A 27,630-nucleotide genomic window follows, 5' to 3' on the forward strand; every position below is an offset into this window, starting at 1 on the left:
TGGTTGTTCTAGCCTTAAGGCCAGTCATGTGGAGAGGCTCTGGGCCTTGTTTTGTCCCTGGCATGAATGTAGTGAGTTTTAACTAAGTGTGCTCGGGTCTGCTTGTGAAATGAGACTTATCACCACCTCCACTAGAACTGAAGTCCTGCAAAATGCTCTGGTCAGGAGATTTGTGTGGGCAGGGTTTTGTGCTAGTCTTCTGGGGGAGGGGCCTTCCATGCTGGGACTGGTATAAACAAATTAGGCAGCCAGTGTCAGCACTGCTCTGCTTCCTGCAGGTATATGCTAAGGGGGGGGGGGGTAAATTACACCAGCCAGCTCCTTTGTTCCCAGGGAGACATCTCAATGAATGCTGCCTCTCAGGGAGGAACTCTGAGAAGAGTGGATAATCTCTCCACTATGTGCCCAGGCACTCATCAGATAGCTGTCTCCACACTGTTTACCCCCAGGTTATCTGCCTACCTCCTCTCCAAGAGCAGTGCAGTACTCTATCCCAGCCAAGCCAACTGACCCTTAAAACTCCAGGCTTTAAGCCTCACTGGTTGTAAGAACTAGCACAACTCAGCCCCTCTCCTTTTCAAAGCCAATGGCTATGAGAAAATGTTCTCTTTGTGTGTTCCCCTGTGTTATCCTTTCTCTCTCTCAAATAATACATAAATAAAATCTTTTTTAAAAATTAAAAATTAAAAATCTCCAGGTATCATTGTGGACTCATCTACTTCTTTCAGTTTTTTGTTAGGTTTTGCATGTGTGCGTGCATCCCAAACTTAGCCAAGAAGCCAAGGGAACTACCACATGAATATTTCTGGCTCTTTTCTCCTCCTCTGGCCCCCTAGTACAGTGTGTCCTCTTTGGTTCCTTGTCCCACAAATGCCTGTCTTCTCAGCTGCTCCAGAAGCCCCTCGCTCTTGACTTAGGCTCTGTGTTTTGCAGGCTGAAGAATGTCCACAGGCATAAATCAGAGGCAAACCTGGAACACACATCACTTATTTTCCTCCTTTCCCGCTTTATAGCCCAAGGTCTCTGTTGCCTATCTCCTCAAAACAGCTGTTTCATATACTTTATCCAGACTTAGAATTGTTTATGGTGGAAGGGAAAGTATAGAACCAGTTACTCCTCAGATTGTAAGTTAACACATAAATGCTTCAGATTGTAAATAACACATAAATGCTGTATATTATTACCAGCAGAAGTTAATGCTACATTTACATTTAGGGGTTTGTCTATTTGTTTGCTTATTAAGTATAACATCTTTAAATAGCAAAACTAAAACAAATTCAGGGGAAAGACAAAGAAGAGAAAGCATAGCTTGCTCCTAGTTCCAAGTTGTCACCCAAGTGCTTAGGCTCATATTCAACATGAGCAGCCATATAGGACAGAGACTGAGTAAGAAATGGGATGTAGAATCAGACAAATCTGAATTCAATTCCTACCCTCACCGCTAGCTCCCTGGGTAACTTTGTGTAAGATATGAATTTTCTCTAGACTTTAGTTCTTGTTTTTTGTTTTTTTGTTTTTTTAAAGATTTATATATTTAAGAGGGAGAGCTCACATGAGCTTATGGGTAGGAGGGGCAAAAGGAAAGGAAGAGAATCTCAAGCAGACTCCCTGCTGAGTACAGAGGCTGACATGGAGCTCAATCTCATGACCCTGAGATCATGACCCAAACCAAAATCAAGAGTCAGTCAGTCGCTTAACCCACTAGCCACCAAGGTACCCCTAGACTGTACTTTTAATATCTCTAAAACAGATATTGATAATAGTGTCAACCATAGACCACAGCAGTTATTTCTTATCATACTTTCTTGAGATATTGAGGAAGATGTTTTATAATGATTGGAACATTCCAACTCCCAGGCCAGAAAAGTCCAGATAGCGAGAGAACCACACCCCTTTCCCTACGCATCATGTGCAAAACACATGCTGACCCCCATCTGTGATCACTTGCTTTCTGTCTGCTCTCTTGCACCTACCCCCCTAAACATCTTCCTATAAAGACCCTAGGTGTCCATCTTGCCAGCAGAGAGAGGTCAGTTGTTATGGCTTGAACCTGACACCATTCTTGGCTGTCAGCACCCAACATCAATTTCTCCCTTTCTCTTTTCCAAACCTTCATCTCCTTATTGGCTTCTCTTGCAATGAGTTTATCTGAGTTTGTTTGGCAACAGTATTGGCAAACCCAGCCAGGAGCTGTGCTTTTGATTTGTCCAGCCCCCTTGGAATTCCCCTGCATGGAGCAGTTGGCTGCAGTGATGCACCAGGAATAACCCGTTCATTTCCTGAGTTAATAGCTATGATAGATTGTTGGGTAACAAAAGTACCTAGTTCCTTGGGTTGTCCAGAAGACTAAATGTACCAAATATAGTGCCTGGAACTTAGAATTGTGATTGTTTTTGCTTTTGGTAAATTAATTTAGTTTATATGGAATTTAGTTCTATTCCTTATTTTTTACCCTCACCTACCTACCACACAGACAAAAGCCCCATTCACACAAGGGTGCGTGTGTGTGTGTGTCTCTGTGTGAGTGTGTGTGTGTGTATTCCAAAGTTGTAGAGTTGTATAAGATTTTGTTCTATTGGCCTCACCCTGTTGATAGTGATGCTATCCGTTAGGAATTCCTGGGACACTCACCATTGCCCATACTACTGGTAGTGAGACCTTGCAGATATCTCCCTATCAGAGCCAATAGTGTGGCTGGACTGGTCCTGGTGGTTCTTGTTGTGATTGCAAGAAGTGTGTAAGCAAAAATCCATCAGGAAACTCTGAGAAACAAGATGTATTACAAATTTGAGAGGGTACATGACATGTCTAAAGGCCATAGAGTGAGGTCACAGGTAGCAAGATGGGGTGCAGGGAGCAAGCAAGGACTTGGGGCTCTGCCTTTATTAGGGTGGAAGGTGGAGTGCCTACAGTTTTTAGGTTCACTGTATTGGTGAATTTAAAACATAAGAGCAGGAATTGGAGTGCAGGAAGGGAGAAGCATGGTCCCTCAAGCAGTCAGTTATCTGGATTACCCAGCTTTCTCATAGGAAACTTCACAGTTGGAGCCGACAGTTTCTTACCTAGTTGTTTTACTCATAGCTGTGACAGAGCTGGAAATATGTTTTTTCCAGAGCCATGTCTCAGGAATCAAAAGTGTTAAGTCAGGCATTTACATTATGATCAGAAAGCTTAATGTCAGGCCTTTAGGACACAGATTTTATCACAGAAAACTGACAGTATAAAACTGAATACTAGGGGTACAGATGGCCCTTCTTTTCACTACATCTGTATCTTTGGGGTAAATACCCAGTAGTGCAATTGCAGGGTCATAGGGAAGCTCCATCCTCAATTTCCCGAGGAATCTCCACACTGTTTTCCAAAGTGGCTGCACCAACTTGCATTCCCACCAACAGTGTAAGAGGGTTCCCCTTTCTCCACATCCCCTCCAACACATGTTGTTTCCTGTCTTGCTAATTTTGGCCATTCTAACTGGTGTAAGGTGGTATCTCAATGTGGTTTTAATCTGAATCTCCCTGATGGCTAGTGATGATGAACATTTTTTCATGTGTCTGATAGCCATATGTATGTCTTCATTGGAGAAGTGTCTGTTCATATCTTCTGCCCATCTTTTGATATGATTATCTGTTTTATGTGTGTTGAGTTTGCAGCAGCAATGCCCATGGTCGCCAAACGGTGGAAAGAACCAAGATGTCCTTCAGCGGATGAATGGATAAGGAAGATGTGGTCCATATACACTATGGAGTATTATGCCTCCATCAGAAAGGATGAATACCCAACTTTTGTATCAACGTGGACGGGACTGGAAGAGATTATGCTGAGTGAAATAAGTCAAGCAGAGAGAGTCAATTATCACACGGTTTCACTTATTTGTGGAGCCTAACAAATAACATGGAGGACATGGGGAGATGGAGAGGAGAAGGGAGTTGAGGGAAATTGGAAGGGGAGGTGAACCATGAGAGACTATGGACTCTGAAAAACAACCTGACAATCTTGAAGGGGCGGGGGGTGGGAAGGGGCGGGGGAACAAGGTGGTGGGTATTATGGAGGGCATGGATTGCATGGGTGTGGTGCAAAAAACAATGAATACTATTACGCTGAAAAGAAATTTAAAAAAATTAAAAAAAATTTTAAAAACTGAATACTAGGTACATTCCACTCTTTAAAAATTCCTTCAATCAATTTCAGGGGCCTTGAGATCCAGCCTACAACTCTGTTACTCAGTCCTTACTCCACTCTCTTTTATCAATCCCTCCACTTACAAATTTCTATTCTTTTTCTAGTACACAGAAGGTTAAACCACACTTTCTACGCATAAAAGTCTTTCCCAATACAAAAACCACTTTTCTCCCAACAGGATTTTTTTTCTCTGCTGTTGATGTAGTAACTTTTTTCACACCCAGTTACATTTGGTTTACATTTTGGAATTCTAAATAAGAATTTCAATTTGAAAAATGATATTCACTACTAAAAATAGGGAGAAAGTTTTTAAGTAACTTTAAACTGGGCCAGTCCTAAAAAGTAAAGAAGGCAATGTATCTTATGTCTGAGAAACTGTTGTGCGAACCAGATGAACAGCCCCGTTAGACAAATCAGCCCAGGTGGCACAGGCCCTACCCTCCACATTCTTTCTTTTTGTTTAACCACACCCTTAAGTACACCCTGGGGGTAGAGCATCCTTGATCCTGCTCAAGAGATCCAGTTCTTACAGGAGATGGGCTTCTGGAGGTCTACTCATCTTGCCCCTGCCCAACACATGGTTTTGTATGTAAGTCTCCTTTAACCTTTGGAGGTCATTTTGCATATACCTCCATTTCACAGAACAACTGTGTTGGTAAGTTCAAAGTTTGCTGAGAATGCCAGACCATATTGATCGGTATTCAGTTGAATCAGATCTTGTGAAAAAATTAGCAAAGGAATAAAGAAGAACGTCAAGAATACACCATAATCTTTACGAAGCCAACAAAATGTGGCACCATTTTGTGGAAGCCTAACTACAGAGTTAACTGAAGTTCTCTAAAGCAGAAGTGATTTTTAATGGCCTCAAAAGCTATGAAATCAGAAGCATGGCACTTTTAGAGCAATGAAAGAGCCTCCATTGTAAGCTAATTCAATCTCCTCACTTTACAGGTGAGTAAACTAAGCCACCACCTCATTAATTACACAGCTGAGCTCAAGTTGAGGTTTCTTTTATTTATTTATTTGTTTGTTTGTTTGTTTATTTATTTATTTATTTAACAGAGAGAGAGATCACAAGTAGGCAGAGAGGCAGGCAGAGAGGGGGGAAGCAGGATCCCTGCTGAGCAGAGAGCCCGATGCGGGGCTTGATCTCAAGACCCTGAGATCGTGAACTTAGCCAAAGGCCGTAGTTTAACCCACTGAACCACCCAGGTGCCCCCAAGTTGAGGTTTCTTGACTCCAAGTGCCTTCCATAGTCCATGACATCATGGCTGCCATATAGTCCATATCAGTACAGGGCTCAGGGTGTATGTGATGAGACCTAAGAAAATCTAGAAGTTGCTATGAAAAGGGAAAAATGAGTGTTGGGTCTGAAAACACTTTGTTCAAGTTATTATGCCTTCTGCTAAGGTCTGAATGTGTACCCCTCAAATCCATATGTTGGCACCTGCCCCTCAGAGTGATGGTAAGGGAGGGGAAGCCCTGGGAAGGACTAGGTCCTGACAGCAAAGCCCTTATGAATGGGATTAGTGCCCTTATGAAAGAGGCCTCAGAGGGAACGTTTTCTTAACATGTGAAGTTAACAGTGAAAAGATAACTATCTAGGAAGTAGACCCTCACTAGACACCAAATCTGGTGCCATGATCTTAGACTTCCCAGCCTCTAGAGCTGTGAGAAATAAAAGCTTATGGTTTAAAAGTCATCCATTCTGTGGGGTTTTTTTTTTAAAGGATTTTTTAAAAATTTATTTGACAGACAGAGATCACAGGTAGGCAGAGAGGCAGGCAGAGAAAGAGGAGGAAGCAGGCTCCCTGCTGAGCAGAGAGCCCGATGCGGGGCTCGATCCCAGGACCCCAGGATTACAACCTGAGCCGAAGGCAGAGGCTTTAACCCACTGAGCCACCCAGGCGCCCCTCTGTGGTATTTTTTTTAAAAGATTTTATTTATTTATTTGACAGAGAGAGAGAGAGATCACAAGTAGGCAGAGAGGCAGGCAGAGAGAGAGGGGGAAGCAGGCTCCCTGTTGAGCAGAGAGCCCGATATGGGGCTCAATCCCAGGACCCTGGGATCATGACCTGAGCTGAAGTCAGATACTTAACCCACTGAGCTACCCAGGCGCCCCCTGTGGTATTTTGTTATGGCAGCCTGAATAGACTAAGGCAACTTATATTCCTTGGCCTAAGTTAATTCATCTATAATATAAAAAGAGGACTAATCCTTCCCTCAAGTGGCTATTTTGAAGATATTCTTATTTTATTTTTTAAAAAGATTTTATTTATTTATTTATTTATTTGACAAACAGAGATCATAAGTAGGCAAAGAAGCAGGCAGAGAGAGAGGGGGAAGCAGGCTCCCTGCTGAGCAGAGAGCCTGATGCAGGGCTCCATCCCAGGACCCTGGGATCACAACCCAAGCAGAAGGCAGAGGCTTTAATCCACTGAGCCACCCAGGCGCCCCTGAAGATATTTTTATGTAATAGTGCACATGAGATCACTGTCACTATGTCTGGACACAGTTGGCACAAATGAACACTAGTAACCTCCCTTTTCTTAGTCATACTAGTATGCAAGTTGAATTCAAGGCCAAATCACATGAACAAAAAATTCCAACAAGCACCCATAGTTGAGAGACAATGAAATATGTAAACATTTTTGGTGGTACACTCTGTTGGGGTCAAGGTAGGCTGGGCCTGCCCTTCATAGTGTCACTTGGCTGATGAGTGAAGAGAAATGCCTAGGTAATTCTGCTTTGAGATCTTCCAGGCCCAGTCTGGTTTCCAGACTGGCTTCTTACTGGCTTCCTACTCACATCCCAAGGGCAGGCTCAGTGCTCTTCTAGTTCTCAGAACCAATCTTGACCTGGGGCCTGATGTGCTCAGATGACTCCAACTCCATATTTGGCTGCCAGTCTGATTCTGACCTATTGCCCAGATGGTTAGAAATCTGTGTGTGCTCCTATTTGATTCCTGGCCCTGTTGACCTGATATCTACTTGACCCGGGCCTTTTTATCATTTTGTTGTACGCTGATAATAAGCCCACTACCTTGCCATGTTGGCCACTCCCGCAGCCAAAAATTACAATGGCTGCCTGGAACATCATGCTTTCCCAAAAGGCCATGCCTATGTTACCATGTCATCATCTTGTCCTTAAGCTACATCTAAATGATCCAAGGAAAGGAAGCAGTAACCTAACAGGTTCTTGCTGGCAAACTCTGAGAACTTAGAAACAGGATATGGTAGAAGCTGAGTCACCACTGGCAATGTTCAGGAGAAAAGCCCACAGGTTCTTCCTGTTTCTGAAGGTCCAACCCTGTGACTACGCTTCCTGAGACTTGGCCTTTTAGCTTTGCCTTCTCTTGTCAGCTTGCACAATTAACCTAATTTCTGCTTAAGTGATAGAAGATCAGTTTCTGGTGTTTGTCTCCAAATGTGCCTTATCCCGTACACATCTCAGTTGTTGACTATCTGAAGGCTGTGTGTCCTGCTGTGAGCCCAGAACTTCTCCTGCAAGCCAAATCTTAAAGCATAAAAATTACACACTAGTATTTCACCCTGATATTTGCCCCAGCTTCTCCATAGATTCGGAATTTTTGGAACTTGCTCTTGTAATAGCAATTTCTGTCGTCATATTCATTTATTCATCCACCCACCCATCCATCCATCCACTCATCCATCCATCTGTATGTAGCATCTACTGCACACAAGGCACTGTTCATGGTTCTGGGGTCACAAAATTAGAGCAGATTGGGGCACCTCAGTGACTAAGTTGGTTGAGCCCCCAACTCTTTTTTTTTTTTTTGAGATTTTGTATATTTATTTGACACAGAGAGAGACAGTGAGAGAGGGAATATAAGCAGGGAGAGTGGGAGAGGGAGAAGCAAGCTCCCCGCCGAGCAGAGAGCCAAACGTGGGGCGTGGGGCTCAATCCCAGGACTCCACGATCATGATGCAAGCAGAAGGCAGACGCTTAACTGACTGAGTCCCCCAGGCACCTGAGCCCCCAACTCTTGATCTCAGCTCAGGTCTTGATCTCAGGGTCTTGAGTTCAAGCCCCACCTTAGACTCCACAGTAGGTGTGGAGCCTACTTAAAAATATATATACATAAAGATATAGATATTTATATCTATCTATCTAGATAGATAGAACATTCTTGTTTTTCAACATCATAGACTAGTGAAGATAATTGCCATACCAAAAAATAATCTCATACATAGGGCTAAGGACTGTAACGGAGGTACAAACATGGGCAGCGGAAGCACCAAGTTGGGAAAAAATGGCTGTCTTCATAAAAGAGGTCAGAAAGTCTTCACAGAGTAGCTAATGTTTAACATGAGTATTGGAGGGGCGCCTGGGTGGCTCAGTGGGTTGAGCCGCTGCCTTCAGCTCAGGTCATGATCCCAGGTCCTGGGTTCGAGCCCCGCATCGGGCTTTCTGCTCAGCAGGGAGCCTGCTTCCTCCTCTCTCTCTGCCTGCCTCTCTGCCTACTTGTGATTTCTCTCTGTCAAATAAATAAATAAAATCTTAAAAAAAAAAAATGAGTATTGGAGAAAGGACAAGTTCACCAAGAGAAGAAGGGTGGCACTGCTTTAAAAAAACAGTGTAAGAATGACAAATTTGTTAACTATTTAACTTTGTAATCCCATTTTGGGGATTTATCCTGCAGACAAATGTACTTGTAACAAATGACTTACATACAAGATTAACAATTGCAGCATTATTTGTAAGAGTTTGGGATTAAAAATAAGCCATGTGTTAACTAATGAGCACCTCTTAAATAAATATGGTATAGTCACTTGGTGGAACACTATGCAGCTATAAAAAAGAATGAAGAACCTCTCTATTTATGAAAGCTCTCTAATATAAGAGACCTTTTTTTTTAAAGATATTTTTATTTAAAAAAAAGATTTTTTTATTTATCTGAAAGATAGCATGAGCAGGGAAAGGGGCAGAGGAAGAAGAGGGAGAACCAGACTACCCCCTGAACACAGAGTCTGCCGCAGGGCTCAATCCAGGACCCTGAGATCATGACCTGAGCAAAAGACCACCACTTAACTAACTGAGTCACCCAGGCGTCCCTAATATGAGAGATCTTTAAGATGCAGTGTTAAGGGGCGCCTGGGTGGCTCAGTGGGTTGAGCCGCTGCCTTCGGCTCGGGTCATGATCTCGGGGTCCCGGGATCGAGTCCTGCATCCGGCTCTCTGCTCGGCAGGGAGCCTGCTTCTCTCTCTCTCTCTCTCTCTCTCTCTCTCTGCCTGCCTCTCTGTCTACTTGTGATCTCTCTCTGTCAAATAAACAAATAAAATCTTAAAAAAAAAAAAAAGATGCAGTGTTAAGTTTAAAAAGATACAGTGTTGGGGCGCCTGGGTGGCTCAGTGGGTTAAAGCCTCTGCCTTCGGCTCAGGTCATGATCCCGGGGTCCTGGGATCGAGCCCCACATCGGGCTCTCTGCTCAGCGGGGAGTCTGCTTCCTCCTCTCTCTCTGCCTGCCTCTCTGCCTACTTGTGATCTCTGTCTGTCAAATAAATAAATAAAATCTTTAAAAATAATAATAAAAAAAGTAAAAAGATACAGTGTTAAGTTGAAAAAAAGCAACATTTAGAATAATACTGTCTTTTGTTTTAAGTGGGATAAAACAAAAATACACATTCATATTCACATTTATATGAAAAAGCTGTATACATAATATATATCTGATAAAAGTAGTTACTATTGGGTCTGGGGATAGTGGAAGGGGTGGGAATAAGACTTTTCATTGAATACTTAATTTTTTAACTAAAATATTATCTATTAAAAATGTGAATAATTTTTCAAAGACTACATTGCAGGGAAACAATGAAGTTGGATGAATATAGGGCTCACAAGACTACTTTTTTTTTTTTTTAACAGCTCCATGAATCAGAAACTTTCTGGCAAAAGGAAATCTAAAGAGAATGTCTTATGTCATCTCCCTCTTATGTGGGTAGTAATACTCTAACAGCAATTACATAATATGAGAATAGGCACCTTTAAAAACACAAACATGAGTAGAGACTTATGGCTGGTGAGAAAGCAAAACATTGTTGGCAGGGAGGCCTGCCTTCTAGATTTGGAAGCAGAACTTAAATTCCTTCCTATGTGGGTGTATTCATTCAATTTAAACAACATTCCTTCTGCCTTATTCCTGAAAGGATGTGATAGCTTTTCATTCACAACACTGGGAAAATAAAACGAATAAAACTGTATACCCTAAAGTCATCTTCCAATTACAAAAAAAAAAAATTACAATTACAAAAAAAAAAAAATCAGTGAAATTTTGAGCTTTAAAAGCCTCCGTTGTGGAGAGGAAAGGATACGAGGCTGAAAAGTCTAGACTTATTCCATCCAGGCAATGAGCCAGTGAATGTCATCATACAGGCCTTTTTTTTTTCTTTAAGATTTTGTTTATTTTTTTTAAAGATTTTATTTATTTATTTGACAGAGAGAGAGATCACAAGTAGGCAGACAGGCAGACAGAGAGAGAGGGGGAAGCAGGCTCCCCGCCGAGCAGAGAACCTGATGTGGGGCTCGATCCCGGGACCCTGAGATCACGACCTGAGCCGAAGGCAGAGGCTTAACCCCCTGAGCCACCCAGGCACCCCTTATCTGTTTATTTTTGAGAGAGGGAGAGAGAGAAAGTGAGAAGGAGCAGGAGTGGGGAGGAGGGGCAGAGGGAGAAGCAGACTCCCTGCTGAGCAGTGAGCCTAATGGACGGACATGGGACTCAATCCCAGAGCCCCAGGATCATGACCTGAGCCAAAGGCAGATGCTTAATGACTGAGCCACCCAGGCACCCCTCAAACAGGCTTTTTATGTATTTTTTCCATCCTTTCAAGCCTTGGTGCATCCCTCTTTAAAAGAAAAACAATAATCCCCTCTTAGCCATTTTATACCACCTGATTATTATAAAATTCATTCAGACACTTAAATGAAAGAAGACATAACTAAGTGAAATCAGTGTCATTCAAATTCAAGTGTCCCCTAACATTTACCATTACCTGGTAATGAGAGTTCAGTCTTCAGTTTAATAGTTTGAAAAGCTTTGTTTTCAGTTTCCTAAAGGATGACCAGATTTGGGGAGATTGGGTCATTCTGCCAAAATTCAAGGGAATCTTGGTTGTTGTAGACAGCTGTTGTTTTTGTCTACCCATTATTGCCTGCCTTCCTTTGGGAAATTATCCTTCTTTAGTACACTTGCCAACTCTGATTTGGATTTCCAGTGGAGCTGTCACTCACAGTGTCTAATAATGTGGGCACAGGGTGACCTACATCTGGCCGAACATAGTAGTTCATTCCTCTAGCCCCAGTCATTGTTTCAAAGGAATGGGCCATCCTGCGGTGGGCATGTATTCTGAGCTGGATTAATTACCCTCTTCGGTTGTTGCCATGGAGCTAGATGAGAGGGGGTCTTACCTCTCAGATCACAAAAGCTGGAAGGATATAAATATGGCAACCAGCAGCCATATAAACTCTATGTGAGTATTATCAAATTTGGAAAGCTGCTCAAATTTTTTAAAGTCATTTGGGTCATTGCCATTGTGTGTGATTAAAAAATGTTTCATGCTATGATTTTGCTTTACAATTAAAAAAAATTAGGGGGGTTCGCCTCAGTGGCTCATTTGGTTAGGCGTCTGGCCCTTGGGTTCAGCTCAGGTTGTGGTCTCAGGGTCCTGGGATCCAGCTCAGCATCAGGCTGTGCACCCAGTAGGGAGTCTGCTTGGGATTCTTTCTCTCCTTCTTCCTCTGCCCCTCCTCCCTCACATGAATGAATAAATCTTAAAAAAAAAAAAAAAAAAAACATGGGGAATGTAGAAAAAATATCAAATCACTATGATGGATACCTGAAACTGATAGGATATTGTATGTCAACTATACTTCTATTAAACACACACACACACACACACATGCAAGAGAAACTAACAGGCCAATTAAACTTTTGAGGTGGTCATGTGTACAGGACATCTTATAGAGTTGGGACAGAGCGGTACGGATTGAGTGGGAACGACTTCACAGGGCTAAAGCTCTGTAGTTGAATCTTACATGATTTGGATGAACAGAGGAAATACTGCCCACATTTTGGGCAGCAAAGAGTGCAAGCCAGAAGATGGACCTGACAAGAGCCAGGAGTGGGTGTCAGTAGCAGGGAAGTGCACTAAAAAACCTGAGTTGTAGCTGAGAGTCTCGAGACTAAGGGAGGACAAAGACCAGCACTGAGCTGAGGTAAGGGGTACAGAAAAGGAGCCTCTTCCGGCCTGAGGTCGAGAAGGTGGCAAGGAGCAGGACCAGAGTGAGATGCCTACCTCAGATTTACATGCACTAGACATAATTACATGCATTTTTTTTAAAGATTTTGTTTATTTATTTGAGAGAGAGAGTGAGGGGCAGAGACAGAGACAGAGAGAGTGTGTGTGTGCGTGCACGCTCACGAGTTCAGGGAGGGGCAAAGGGAGAAGCAGACTCCCCCACTGAACAGGGAGCCTGATGCGGTACTCGATCCCAAGACCTTGGGATCATGACCTGAGCCTAAGGCAAATGCTTAACCGACTACACCATCCAAGTGCCCCCATAATTACATTCCCTACTGCCTGCTGTCTATGGAAGCAAACTGTGTGTGGCCCTACACCCCACAGCAGCTCATCACCATGGCCACAACTTGTTAGAACAGAAGTGAAGATAGGACAGGGTCGTCTGGATCCTGACCAATGGCCTAGAATGATCTTGCATGTAGGGCTTTTCCCAAGCAGCGAGAACTGGGCCAGTCCTCTCCTCTCTCTTTCTCCCTCTGGCTTTTGTTTTCTCTCTCTCAGGAGAGGCAGAGAAAAGTTTTTTATAACTCCAAGGGCTTATGTGAAAGGTTATGAAGTGGACTGTAGGCCAGAAATAGGCTTGCCAGGGGCCCCGGGGTGGCTCAGTAGTTAATTAAGCATCTGCCTTCCACTCAGGTCATGATCTCAGGGTCCTGGGGTCGATCCCTTCATCGGGCTCCCTCCTCAGCAGGAAGTCTGCTTCCCCTGCTTGTGTTCCCTCTCTTGCTGTCTTGCTCTCTGTCAAGTAAAGAAATAAAATATTAAAAAAAAAAAAAAGGAATCGGTTTGCCAGGTAAAATAACAGTTAAATTTGAATTTCAGATTAACTATAACAATACCATTTTTTGGTATAAGTATGTCCCAGGTAGTATATGAGGCATATTTATACTAAAAAGTTAAAATAACCCACTGAACCGTCCCGGTGCCCCTTCTTCCTTTTTTTTTTTTTTTAAAGATTTTATTTATTTATCTATTTATTTATTTATGAATGAGAAAGAAATTGAGAGCAGAGCTGGGGGTGGGGGAAAGGAGAAGAGGCAGAGGGAGCAGCCTCCTTGCTGAGGGGGAGTCTGACATGGGGCTCGATCCCAGGACCCTGAGATCATGACCTGAGCTAAAGCCAGAGACACTTAACAGACTGAGCCATCCAGGCTCCCCATGTAGGTTTCTTTTGTTGTTGTTGTTTGTTTTTAAACAGGGACAAAGCCATGCAGATCTGTCTTTTCCTGCCCTAAGGATGTAGGCTCCAAGTGTCTCTGATGCTGGGAGCCTCTGTCCCAGTGCCGCTGGTGTGTCTTTCATCCTGGCTCTGCTGGAAGCCCACTAAGCCATTAGAGAGCACTTATTGTTCCTTCCTGGGAACCTTAGCTGCCCCATTGTCCCTGCCCAGACTCACAGTGTACTAGGAGTGAGGGGAGGGCTCTCATCACTAGTGAGTCAGGCTATGACTTGTTAGACTTAAATTTTTTCATCCTCCTACATATCAGGGAAAGCCTTCCAGACTAGGTCTTCAAAAGGGGAAAATCTGTTGTAAATGTCCCCACTCTCCACACTTCAAACCCTCTCCAGATAATGTAGCCTCTCTTTGAAGCCCTGGATTAGGTGCCCTCATGCTCTCCCACTCCCTCAAAAAACCCCTGCCCTCCCTGTCGGAAGACATCCCTCCCCTAAGGCTTTGGTGCGTGCTTGCAAACTTGAGCCTGTGAGCGGTTGCCCTTTGCTTAGTCAAGCTGACTTGTGGACGGTGAGGATCATCCCCAGTGTTTGATGTACTTGACATCCTTAGAAATGTACCCAAAAAGCCATGCACACCTCTCTAAAGTCAGTAGTTTTTTTTCGGCTACCATGTCTGTTCACGTACAAGAGAAGGATATTCTTTCTGAAAATGGTACTTCTTTGGCAAGTTGCAAAAGAGTAATTGTGTTGAGAATACCTCCCTTTTAAAAAAATTTTACTTGTTTATTTGACGGAGAGAGAGAGAGAGCACAAGCAAGGAGGAGTGGCAGGCAGAGGGGGAGGAAGAAGCAGGCTCCCCGCTGAGCAGGGACCCCGATGTGGGGCTCGATCCCATGACCTGGATTCGCCACCTGAGCTGAAGGCAGACACTTAACCCACCCACGTGCCCAGAGAAAAAAATAGTTTCTTTTCCCTGGATTTAATTCACATGACCAGAGGTGTATACTGCCTTCTTTACCATCCGAGGGAGCAGTGCCAGATCTCGAGAGATTCTTCTTTATCATCTCTTTCCTCCCTTCTAACCGAGGTAGAGGGTGAAAGTCCTCCCATCAATTTAGCAGTCTACATAGAGAGGCAGTGAGAACCCCCTGATAGAGACAAAAGCAATGGAGAAGTGCACAGTAAAAGACAGAAAGCCATGAGAGAAAATTCGTGTTGATTCCCAGCATCAGATCCTATGTTTTGGACTTCCATAAAAACTCTCCATATATCTATAAAGATAAGCACAGCAACCACCTTCATCTAAAAAAGGGGTCAGCAACTTTCTGTAAAGGACCAGATAGTAAAGATTTCAGGCTTGGCAGGCCACACAGTCTCCGGCAACCACTCAGTTCTGCTATTGTAAAGGCAAAAGCAGCCACAGGCATGTCATAAGCATGACTATGTTCCAATAAAACTTTATTTGCAAAACCCAATCACAATACCATTCTCCAGTTAAAAAAAATAACCGGGGCTCCTTGAAGAAATGGCTTATTCTAGACATTGGGTGGGGAATCCATGAGTCAGGAGTATCTTGTAGTGCCAGTAGGTAAGGAAGGGCTCAGAAAACAAGACGACAAGGAGCCTGTTGGAAAGGGACACAGGAGCCAACCCGGAAGAGCTTCTCATGGCCAGAGCAAGAACAGTTTGAGCAACAGCATGGGGGGCGGGGAGAGAGAGACAAGCTGACTCCATGCTGAGCACAGAGCCCATTGTGAGGCCAGATCCCACAAGCCTGAGATCATTACCTGGACCAAAATCAAGACAGAGGTCAACTGACGGAGTCACCCAGATGCTCCCCAGAGATGGCTAAGTTAAAGGCAGGGAAATTGTAGTTCTGAGTGTGAGAACCCAACAGAGGAAGTGACGGGGATGAAGGCTCTGGAGAGGCTGGTTTGCATTTGAAAGGAGCATTCAAAGGAGAGTCCTTTACTATCTGTATGAATTGGCAGTTGGCGGTGTTAGGTCCCTAATCAAAGGAGCGAGACTGATACAAAGCGAAGGTCAAGCAAAGCTTTATTTTGCACCAAGCATCGAGAACCAAACTGACCCTTCGGGGTTGCCTCTTACAGAGAGGGAGACCCCTCCCTGCCTTACCGACTAACTTTTTTTTTTTTTTAAGATTTTATTTATTTATTTGACAGACAGAGATCACAAGCAGGCAGAGAGGCAGGCAGAGAGAGAGGGGGGGAAGCAGGCTCCCTGCCGAGCAGAGAGCCCGATGCGGGGCTCGATCCCAGGACCCTGAGACCATGACCCGAGCTGAAGGCAGAGGCTTTAACCCACTGAGCCACCCAGGCGCCCCTACCGACTAACTTTTATAGAGCAAAGGCCATGTGGTTGGGCCTGGCCACATGCAGGTGGCCAATGAGATTGTAACACACAGAGAAAGCTGCACAGTCATGCTAGGTCACATATGGGTGGCCAATTGAATTACAATGTACTCTATAGTAGCTATTTGAACTAGCCTATCACCTTGGTCAGAATTGGCGCCCAAAAGGCGGGACCCATACTCCTTGGTAGCTAGGGAGACAGTATGCGCGCCCCACTGATTGGATGCCTCCACCTGGCCTGACCCGCCCTTGTATTTGGGCTTTGTTACCTGGGACTGGTTTCCTGGACTTGCTTTTAAGTAAGTTCCCTGGCGGGGGGCGCAGGGTCAGTTTAAGTTTTACTGCATAACAACAAAATCACTGTTTAACTGGATGGAATCGCTCCGGCTAAATAGGCCCTTACAGGTGGGAGCGCCAGTCTCTTCAGGGTTTGCAAGATGTCAAAGCATCAGAAACACATGGTTAATACGGTAGTATTGGATGATAACCCAAAGCATAAAATAAATATCCATGAATCCACACTGATATAAATAAAAGATAGAATATTTAAACACATGGAGAAGAGTCAAGTCTCTCTTACAGAATTCTAGAGAATTTAGGTAACTCCTCTCCATTCTAGGAGATGGAGCTTAATTTCTACCCTCCTGTCTTGAGGATAAGCTGTGCATACTGACTTGCTTCATCAGAGTATGGAGGATGGGAAGAGAGGGAAAAGATGTTTTCATCCAAGACGAAGGCAGAATCTTGTGTCAGAGAGTGTTTCATGATCCGATCCTACACTTCCAGCCTTCAGTCATTTTCTATCATTTCCAGGATCTGTTCTCCTTACATGAGTGAATGTGTCTCCTAGAGGAACTAAGGTAAGTTAAGCAGATAGAGGAACATCTGGTTGTAGAATCTTAGGATGGTACAAGCCTCATGTCATGGGAATCAAATAATGGCCCATGTTCCCTCCAACAAAAATGGTCACTTCTCCCAACTCTCCTCTTCACATCCACGGTCCCTATAACTGAAGGGGTCCAGAACATTTTCTGACTATATTTTATTACCAATGCTTTCTTACTCTCTTCATTTCCTCAAAAGAAAATAGTACAGGTATTCTAAAGCAATGAGTTGGGGGCAATTTAGAGAATAAAAAGAAAGTCATTATGCAAATATGTTAAGTTATCCAACCTAGAGAAGCATTGTTGCTTAGAATGAAAGGGGATGCTAGAGAAGCATTGTTGCTTAGAATGAAAGGGGATGCTAGAGTCTTGGTTTCTGCCTCAGTTGTTAGCATTCCTTGTAATGAATGCCAAGTCTCTGGAGATCTTACTCCTCACTGAATGGTTATTATTCAACTGACTGCCTTTATGACTAAGAGCCCTCCAGCTGTCTTTCCCAGTCACATCATTCCCTTTCTGTCCTTCCACTACTTTCTTCGGCAGAGAGAAACCCCCACATGGTCCCCTGGCTTTAGGAAAGCCCACCTGAACACACAATCCGTTGAAGCAGAGAATCCAGGAACAGTAAGTACCAGGCAAAAGATTTTTGCATCATCTTTTTTTTTTTTTTAAGATTTTATTTATTTGAGAGAGAGAGAGACTGAGAGCCAGAGAGCACGAGTTGGGTGAAGGGCAGGGGGAGAAGCAGACTCCCTGCTGAGCAGGGAGTCCAATATGGGGCTCAGTCCCAGGACTCGAGAATCATGACCTTAGCTAAAAGCAGATGCTTAACCTACTGAGCCACCCAGGCACCTCTTCTTCGTTTTTTCAATGAGGAGTTCCCAACCTTTTGTGGAGAAGAGCTAGCCAGTTATTTCCTAAACCCTTACAAAGTCTAAAGGGCTTTTGCCTCTACCCCTTCTCAACAGAAATGCCACCTGTCAGCTGTGATGGCCCCTGGTTGTGCAGGGCCTTTTTTTTTTTTTTTTTTTTTTTTTTAAATCTGGTGGGAATGCCTGCCCTACAGAGCCTGAAGGAAGGAAAGGTCAAGCACTTTGTGACTGTCATTTAAATTTTAAAATTGAGGTATGCCCCCCTGCTAATTGTGGCTCCAATGTAAATGTAAACAACTGAAAAACCAGTTGGCTTAGTTCACAAGCAGGGGAGCTTTGGTAATTCATCAAGAGAGATTTATGCTCAGTTGCGGCAATAGGTTGCAAAGGAGTGTGTTTTTTTAGAGACACAATTTTTTTGATGATTGAGTTCTTTGGGGAGGCTCTGCATTTAGGCAGACAGTGGGGCTAAGAGGGAAAAATGCCTATTCTCCAATGCCTTCAGCTCAAAATACATTTTGTTCTGCATTGGCTACTAGGGACCCCTTAAGCCTTATTCCAAGTAGAGGCTGCTTGCTGACGATGAGATTTGACTGAGTGCCATGTTGTGATTGCTGCTCACCACTAATAGCTTCCCCACTAATCCTTGGAATCCACACCTCTCAAGCTGTAAAGGCAAAAGTACCCAGTTTGTAAAGGCAAAATTTCCCAGTACCACACATTACAGTGACAAGAACCACCTTTCTCTGACATGTGTGTTCTGGTCCTGCCCCTAACCACTGCTGCTCATGAACCACTGTGGTCTCCACTCCTGAAGCCAGGGTAGCTAAGTCCCAGAATGTAGGTTAGAATTCTTTCACCTCAAGGGTGACCTCATTCTCTGGAGAGAGAGCTCCCTCTGTTGAGAGATTTGGACCAAGTCTTCAGGTTGCAAGACTCCAACTCATGGGTGGCTCAGTTGGTTAAACCAGGTCATCACCTCAGGGTGCTGGGATCGATTCCCATGTTGGCTCTCAGCTCAGTGGGGAATCTGCTTCCCCACCTCACCCCGTGTGCCTTGTACCCCCTGCTCCTTGTACCCCCTGCTCCCAACCCCCCTCCATGCTCATGCTCACTCTGTTTCAGATAAATAAATGAAACTTAAAAAAAAAATCTAACTCAAACTAGCTTAAAAATAAATAAATGAAAATTTAAAAAAAAAAAGAATCTAACTCAAACTAGGTTAAAAAAAAAATCACTGGCTTACATAATGGCAAGTCTGGGGAGGGAGGGGAAGATGGCCTTAGCCACAGTATTCTAAGTCACATGACTTCTCTCCTTCTCTACCTTCTGACTTGACTTCTTTAAACCCTTGGCTTTTCTTCTTCTATCTCTTCCTCTGGCTGATACAGGCTATCTGCGGGGAGGGGAGCACATCCTTATGTCCTCAGAATAGAAGAAGAGTTTCTTGGTGTCTAGGTAAATCCCCAGGGGAGGATTCTGCTTGGTTCTAATTGAACCCACTGACTCATCCTTGACCCAATCACTGTGGCAGAGTGGGAAGGATTCTATGATTGGCAGCCCCAAGAGGACCAAAAGGAGTAGGGGTTGTTTTAAAAAACAGGAATCTTGGCCAACAAAAACAACAGATGTTTCCTACAACAATATATTGATAAGTACCAGAACTCCTACAAAAAAAACACATAACCTCATTTAAAATTGGCAAAAGTGGGGTGCCTGTGTGGCTCAGTCGGTGGAGCCTTCAGCTCCTGGGATTAAACCCATAGGTCTCCCTGCTCAGCAGACAGCCTGCTTCTCCCTCTCCCTCTGCTGCTCCCCCTGCTTGTGCACTCTGTCAAATTAAAAAAAAAAAAAAAAAAAAAAATCTTTAAAAAAAAACTGGCAAAGTTCTTGGATAGATATTGCTCCAGAAAAGATATACAGGGGTGCCTGGGTGGCACAGTGGGTTAAAGCCTCTGCCTTCAGCTCAGGTCATGATCATCAAGCCCAGCAGGGAGCCTGCTCCCCCCCCCCCCCACCTTCTGCCTGCCTCTCTGCCTACTTGTGATTTCTGATAAATAAAATCTTAAAAAAAAAAAAAGATATACAAATGGCCAATAAGCCAAGATGCTCAGTATTATTAGGTTGGTTTGCAAATCAAAACCACAAGATACTACCCACTAAGATGGCTATAATCAGATAATAACAAAGATGTACAGAAATCTGAATCCTCACACGATTATGGTGGGAGGGTAAAATGGGGCAGCCACTGTGGAAAACAGGCAATACTTCACATGGATTAACATAGGTAACATATACATATATATATGGAAGAGATGAAAATATATGTTTTCAGGAAAAACTTGTACATGAAAGTTCATAGCAGCATTATAAAAGCCAAAAAGCAGAAATAACTTTTTGATGAATGGGTAAACAAGATGTGGTATACCACACAAGGCAGCCCTAACAAGAAGTGGAGTAGATACATGCAAACATGGATAAACCCTGAAGACATTATGCTAAGTGAAAGAAGCTAATCACAAAAGACCACATAAACATGCCATTTATACTAAATGCCCAGAATCTGTAAATCTAGAGACAAAGATTAGTGGTTGGGTAGGGCTGGGGGAGTTGAGAGGACTGGGAGCGATAGCTCAAAGGTCCGGAGTTTCTTTTTGGAGTCGTTAAGATATTCTCAGTTCGATTATGGTGATGTTGCACAACTCTGTAAATATACTAAAAACTGTTGAATGAGCACTTTAAATGGGTTAAGTATATGATGTGTGAATAATATACTAATAAATAAATAACCAACCAGCGTTCCTTCTTTATGTCCTGCTCCCTATTTGGAGTCTCTGAGCCACGGGGAAAGCTCCATCTGAAGCTAAACAATTCCAATGCCGCTTCTATTTCCTTACAGTTAACTCTTTCCTCAGTAGTACCATGGTATGATAATCCTTGCCTGGGAAGGCTATGATTTTTAAAAATATACACCAGGGTTAATAATGTACAGTATCTGACACATAGTTAACGCTCAATAAACACTACTGTGAATGTATACAGCAATGCATACATATATACACAACAACATGGGGACTGCTGGGGAGATTTTTTTAACGACCAGGATCTGGAGGGCTGGTCGGATCGGTGGTCTCAGTCCTGGCCGCCCTTGTCTCTCCAGCTCTGGGACACTGAGGCAGCAGCGCAGCGCACGAACCCCGGGGCCAAGGAAAAGTCCCGCATCCCGGGCCGAGCAACGGCAACGAACGGGATCGAAGGGCGTCCAGAGGCCGCTCCGCCTAGCAGACAGCGATGCCACGTAACCGTGGGGAACCGGAACGCAACAACACAGGTTACCCAAGCCTAGAGCCCAACCAACCGCTCACCGCATAACAGCGAGCGGAGAACAATGCGCTCAGCCCTGCGCGCGGAAGCTCGCGGTGCCGCGCCCGGGGGCGTGCCCAGCCCGGCCCGGGGCCTTCTGGGAAATGCAGTGTCTGAAGCTGTCCCACGCAGCCCTGCTGCTCTTCGGACCGAGCCCCGTGCAACTACAAGTCCCATCACGCTCCGCGAGGTCTTGCTCGCCCGGCTTTTGCAAGGAAAGGAGTGGGGCGAACATGGCTGAAAGCAGCCGGGGCGGCCCAACGTGCCGCGGTGTGGACCCTGGGCAGGACACGGTCTCCAGCAGTGGGAACTGCAACTTTCCAGAGTACGAGCTTCCAGAGCTAAACACGCGCGCTTTCCATGTGGGCGCTTTCGGGGAGCTGTGGCGTGGCCGGTTGCGCGGGGAAGGGGACTTGTCGCTGAAGGAGCCACAGGCATCCGCGTTGCCTGGGAGCCAAGGGGTCACCGACTGGGGCCAGAAGGATGCTGCGGTGGCCGGGGATCTGGGCTGCAGCCTGGAGGCAGCAGCCGAGCTGCGGACGGTGTGTGGGTGAGTGCGGGGCCGAGGGCTCTTGCTGCTTAGAGCTAACCTGGGTGCAGCATTGCTCCTGCGTTCCCCTGGGACTCATGATTTGGAGGGACTGTGGTTTACTCTCAGGGATAAGAGGACCGCCCTTCCAAACCTCTCCGCTGCTCGAGCTTTCCTGGAACCCCCGGAGAAGTCCCGTGATCCGAATGCACAATTTCAGGGAGTTGGAGTGAAGGGACGGGAGAGCTGCATAAAAGCTTAATTTTTCTACTGGTTAATTTTTTAAGTGCTTATTAATGTAGGAAAAAACATCAGAGTAAGGCGATGTGTAGCTGCCATTGACAAGACACTTTGACAATGGAGGAGCCTTAGTATGATGAGGCTGGAAGGAGATTTAACCAGAGGAGTGTTAAAACCTTTGATTAATCATGGTTCCTTTTGGGGACCTCCAGGTATGCTGGAGGCATAAAAGGCCCCAAAGCGCCTTTTATAGGGTGGAGGGGAAAAAAAAAACTTTTAACGGCGCTTTCTTCGTTTAACAGTATTTGGCCACCATCCATCAATCGGCCTTGTATCCTTTTCTCTGTCGAAAATCCGCACAGATGTCATTGTCCTGAATTCCGGCCTCCTCTGAGCCCCGCCTGCTGGGTTTTATCTGACTTCTTAATTGTTTAATGATGTATTTAGGACACAACCCTGACTCGCTGTGTTCTGGAAGGGTGATTGCTTTTCCTTTTTGTTTATGTTTTAGCCTTGATAAACTGAAGTGCCTTGAGGAGGGTGAGGATCCCGAAGTCATCCCGGAGAATACTGACCTAGTGACTTTAGGGTACGGAATACTTCCTTTTATTATGTGATACTTAAATATTTTTTCAACGTTTTATGATTGATGAGTTAAGAGTACATAATTGTTATCACCCCACCCGCTAAATCGAACCATTAACATTTGGCCAAATTTGCTTTAGCTGTGTGTGTTTGAGATACCTGCGGCAAAAGTCTTTCTCTATTGCTGAGCCATTCAGTAAGTTTCAGACATGGTCATTTAGACCTAAATACAGCAGCATATAGTTCTTCCAAGTATCATTCTCCCACATAATCAGAGAGGTATTATGGCACCTAGGAAAATTAGCAGTAAATATGTAACTTCTAATGTCCAGTCTGTATTCAGATTTGTGTTTATTTTTATTTTTACTTATTTTTGTGTTTATTTTTAAATGTGTGTTTACAAAGGGACAGTGAATCGACTTAGGTTCCAGTGCAAGCTGAATACTGATCGTGCCTGTCAAACTGTTTTCAGTCTTTAATTTTCACAGACTCATTTTTTGTGAAATAGGATACCAGTGAATTACTAGGAAAATAGAATTAAAAGGCAAACTCAATGAAAGTTTTTTTTTTTTTAAGAACAGAGGTTATTATTACTATTATTTTTTGAAGATTAAAAAGACTATTAGGGGCGTCTGGGTGGCTCATTGGGTTAAGCCTCTGCCTTCGGCTCACTATCAGGTCATGATCTCAGGGTCCTGGGATCAAGCCCTGCATCAGGCTCTCTTTCTTTAAAAAAGAAAAAAAAGACTATTAAAGATAACTCCCCCTCCCAAACTTCCAGACGTCTGGGTCATTGTGCTTTTTTATTTTTTCATTTTTTGAAGTATATCATTGTCTTGAATTTTTTTGGAAAGAGGTCATGCAGGGGAGGGTGGGGTGCAAAGGGAGACGGGGAGAGAGAGAATCCTAAGCAGTCTCCACGCTTAGGATGGAGAGCTCGATCTCATGACCCTGATATTATGACCTGAGCCAAAATCGAGTTGGATGCTCAGCTGACTGAACCACCCAGGTGCCCCTTGAATTTTTTTTTTTTTATTGACGTATAGTTGGCGATAAAATGCTTCATTAGTTTCAGGTGTATGGCATAGCTCTCTGACAGCTCTCCATGTTCTGTGCTTACCATCTGTCACAACACAAGGCTGTTCATAATACCTGTTAAATTACCACTCACTGTATTCTCTGTGCTGTTCCTTTAGCCCCATGATTCATTTATTCCACAGCTGGAGATCTGTACTTGTCCCTCTCCTTCACCCACTTTGCCTCCCCACCTCTCCTGGCAGCCATTATTCTCTGTATTTATGGGGCTGTTTTCTGCTTTTTTATGCTTGTGTGTTTTCTTTTTTAAATTCCACATATCAGTGAAATTATATAGCATTTGTTTTCCTGTGTCTGACTTATTTCACTTAGCATAATACCCTCTAGGTCCATTCATGTTATTGCAAATGGCAAGATCTCATTTTTTTTTTTTTAAGATTTTATTTATTTATTTGACAGAGAGATCACAAATAGAGAGGCAGGCGGGGGGGGGGGGGAGCAGGCTCCCTGCCGAGCAGAGAGCCCGATGCGGGGCTCGATCCCAGAACCCTGAGATCATAACTTGCGCCGAAGGCAGAGGCTTAACCCACTGAGCCCCCCAGGCACTCCAAGATCTCATTCTTTTTAATGGCTGAGTAATATTCCATCACACACACCAAATTTTAATCCATTTATCTATCGATGGACACCTGAGTTGCTTCCATATCATGGCTATTGTAAATAATGCCCTAGTATAGGAATGCATATATCTTTTGGAATTAGTGTTTTGCTTTCTTTGGATGAGTACCTAGTCGTGAAATTATTCAATCATATGGTATTTATATTTTTATATTTTTCAAGAACCTTCATACTGTTTTCCACAGTGGCTGCACCAATTTAATTCCTACCAACAGTGCCCAAGGGTTCCTTTTTCTCTACATCCTTGCCAATAATTGTTATTTCTTGACTTTTTGATTTTAGCCATTCTGACTAATTAGAGATATCTCTTGGTGGTTTTGATTTGCATTTCTTTCTTTTTTCTTTTTAAAGATTTTATTTATTAGAGAGACAGCAGGAGAGGAACACAAGCATGGGTGTGGGAAAGGGAAAAGCAGGCTCCCCGCTCCACGGAGAGCCTGATGTGGGGCTCAATCCCAGGACCCTGGGATCGTGACCTGAGCCAGAGGCAGACGCTGAACAACTGAGCCACTGAGGCACCACTTGATTTGCATTTCCCTGATGATTAGTGATACTGAGTATCTTTTCATAGGTCTGTTGGCCTTGTGTATGTCTTCTTTGGAGAAATGTCTATTCAGGCCCTCTCCCTTTTTAGTATGTTTTTTATTTTGGATATTGACACTTTATTGGATATATCATTTATAAATATCTTCTCCCTTTCAGTAGTTTGCCTTTTTATTGATGATTTTTGTTTGCTATATGAAAGCTTTTTATTTTGGTATAGGCCCAAGAGTATTTTGTTCTGTTTTGTTATTTTGAAGGTTTTATTTTATTTATTGGTCAGAGAGCACACAAGCAGGGAGAGTACAGGCAGAGGGAGAAGCAGACTTCCGGTTAAGCCGGGAGCCGCGTGCAGGTCTCAGTCCCAGGACCCTGGGATTGTGACCTGAGCTGGAGGTGGACACTTAACCAATGGAGCCACACAGGTGTCCCATCCGTTGCTTGAGATGTCTTGAAAAATATCGTTAAAACTGATGTCTAAGAGATTTTTGCCTGTGTTTTCCTTCTGGGAGTTTTATGTTTCGGGTCTCACATTTAGGTCTTTAATCCTTTAATCTGTTCTTTGTGTGTGGTGTGAGACAGTGGTTCAGTTTCATTCCTTTGCATGTTAGCTGTCCAGTTTTCCCAGCACTATTTGTTGAAGAGACTGGCTTTTTCCCTTTGTCTGTTCTTTCCTCCTTCATAGAGTAATTGACTGTGTAAGTGTGGGTTTATTTCTGGGTTCTCTGTTCTGTTGCATGGGTCTGTGTGTGTGTTTTGTGTATACTACAGCTTTGTAGTATATCTTGAAATCTGGGATTGTGATACATCCAGCTTTGTTCTTTCTCAAGATTGCTGTGGCTATTCCCGGTCTTTTGTGGTTTCATACAAATTTTTATTATTTGTTCTAATTCTGTTAAAAGTGCTGTTAGTATTTTGATAGGGATTGCCTTGAGGCTGTTGGTTGTTTTGAGTAGTATGGGTATTTTATCAATATTCTTCCAGTCCATGAGCATGCACTATCTGTCCATTTGTTTGTGTTGGCTTCAATTTCTTTCATCATTGTTCTATAGTTTTCAGAGTATAGGTCTTTTACCTCCTTGGTTGAGTTTATTCCTTGGTATTTTATTCTGGTGAAATTGTAAATGGAATTTTTTTTTAAATTTTTCTTTATCTGCTACTTTATTATTAGTGTACAGAAATGCAGTCAATTTCAGTACATTAGTTTTATATTGTGCAACTTTATTGAATTCATTTATTTCTTCCAATTATATTTTATTATTAAACTCAATAGTAAAATTACTATTCATACTCAAAGTAAAATTCATATTGCTATGACTTTCTAAATGCTTACGTGCATTGTTTCTACTGATTGAAGGAAGAAATCGCTCTCAGATCAGCGTTGGTCTGCCAGTCACACGGAGAAACACTGTGCTGTGATGGCACTATAGAGAAAATGTGTGTGTAATGGTGACATTTACCATTTCCAGTGTGGAGCCCACTTCACACCACCTCATCTTTTTTAATCCTTGACCCTGCCCTTCCCGTTGTCCTCCTTGAAAATTCGGGTGTTTCAGCTGCACCTTGGTTTCTTTTATAATAACCGCTAACTCTCTTCCTTATCCCCACTGCTAATGTGTACATTAGTGATACTTGGAGCACCAGGAATGCTTCCCATCTCTCCTAGGTCTAGTTTTCTCCTCTTCTGATTTACTCATCTGTGCTGCCACTTGATCGTGCTCATTTGCTGAGAAGTTCCCAATGGCTGTACCTCTCCTCCATGACAGATTTTAGATTCCTTACGAAGACATGTGAAACTCCCCACTTAGAGTCCAAATCTGCCTTTCCAGAGTTCTTTTCAACCACTTTCTCTTTTTATGGTCCTCAATCCCAGGACCCTGGGATCAAATGGCTCAGGAGGCCCCTTTCCCATCTAAAACTCCATATTTGAAGCCATAGATTCCTTTCCATATTACTACAGCCAGTCTCCTCCCTTAGAAAATAGATTCCCTTGTAATGTCCAGAACTCCAGTTGTAATATTTCTGAAGTTTTTGAAAGCTCATTGAGAGTCCAGACTCCCCATCTGTGTATTTCCCCTAAGCTTATTGTGCTGTTTTGCTTCCATTGGTGCTCTTTAACTGTCATTGATCGATGGAGTTGGACAATTCTAAAATGTACATCGTGTCTCTCTTAAAATCTTTCACTGGCTCTTAGGCAAAAATCCTAAGGTACTCCCTGGCTCCCAAGGGCCACTGTAGAATGGATCTTGCAGATCTTTTCAGCTCTCCGTCCGCAGTGCTTCAGACACACTGCAGTTTTCAGTGCCTGGACTGTGCACTCACTCCAGGCCTTTGCTTTGAACACTTAACACCTCTGCATCCTTCTGGTCTTGCTGACTTCTACTCATCCTTCAAACACTGAAGGACTGTGGACTCCCAGTGAGGCCCCTTTTATGCTCATGTAGCCCCCGTACCTCCCTGTTGAAATACTCATCACAGGGCGCACCTGGGTGGCTCAGTGGGTTAAGCCTCTGCCTTTGGCTCAGGTCATGGTCTCAGGGTTCCAGAGCTGCATCCGGAACCTGCTTCCCCCTCTCTCTCTGCCTTGTGCTCTGCCTACTTGTGATCTCTCTCTCTCTCTGTCAAATAAATAAATAAAATATTTTAAAAAAAGAAGAAATACTCATCACACCCATGATATACTTATTTTTTTGTCTTCCTAGGTAGACTTAAAAGTTCCATTAAGTATGTCTGTCATACATACTGTTGTATCCCCAGTTTCTGGAACTTTGGCACATAATAGGAAGTCAGTAGATACTTGTAGAGTGAGGAGAATAAATGAAACTTTCATAAACTTGAGAAATCATTTTTAGCAA

At 43.6% G+C, this 27,630-nt stretch overlaps 1 protein-coding gene across 2 annotated transcripts in view; it reads left to right on the top strand.

The window, feature by feature from the left end:
* The first annotated feature begins 21,352 nt into the window (after positions 1-21,352).
* The window catches only part of SNAPC3 (small nuclear RNA activating complex polypeptide 3), a 40,266-nt gene continuing 33,988 nt past the window's right edge, over positions 21,353-27,630 (top strand). Inside the window, exons 1-2 of one of the 2 annotated variants that reach the window (XM_047699058.1) lie at positions 21,356-21,718; positions 22,449-22,526. In XM_047699058.1, coding sequence (XP_047555014.1) covers positions 21,402-21,718; positions 22,449-22,526 — 395 coding nt within the window. In that variant the 5' untranslated portion in view covers positions 21,356-21,401. Of the gene's footprint in view, positions 21,719-22,448; positions 22,527-27,630 lie in introns of both variants that reach the window. The other variant, XM_047699059.1, reaches the window with a different exon arrangement.

Source organism: Lutra lutra, chromosome 13 (assembly GCF_902655055.1).
Source record: "Lutra lutra chromosome 13, mLutLut1.2, whole genome shotgun sequence".
Classification (NCBI taxonomy): Eukaryota; Metazoa; Chordata; class Mammalia; order Carnivora; family Mustelidae; genus Lutra; species Lutra lutra.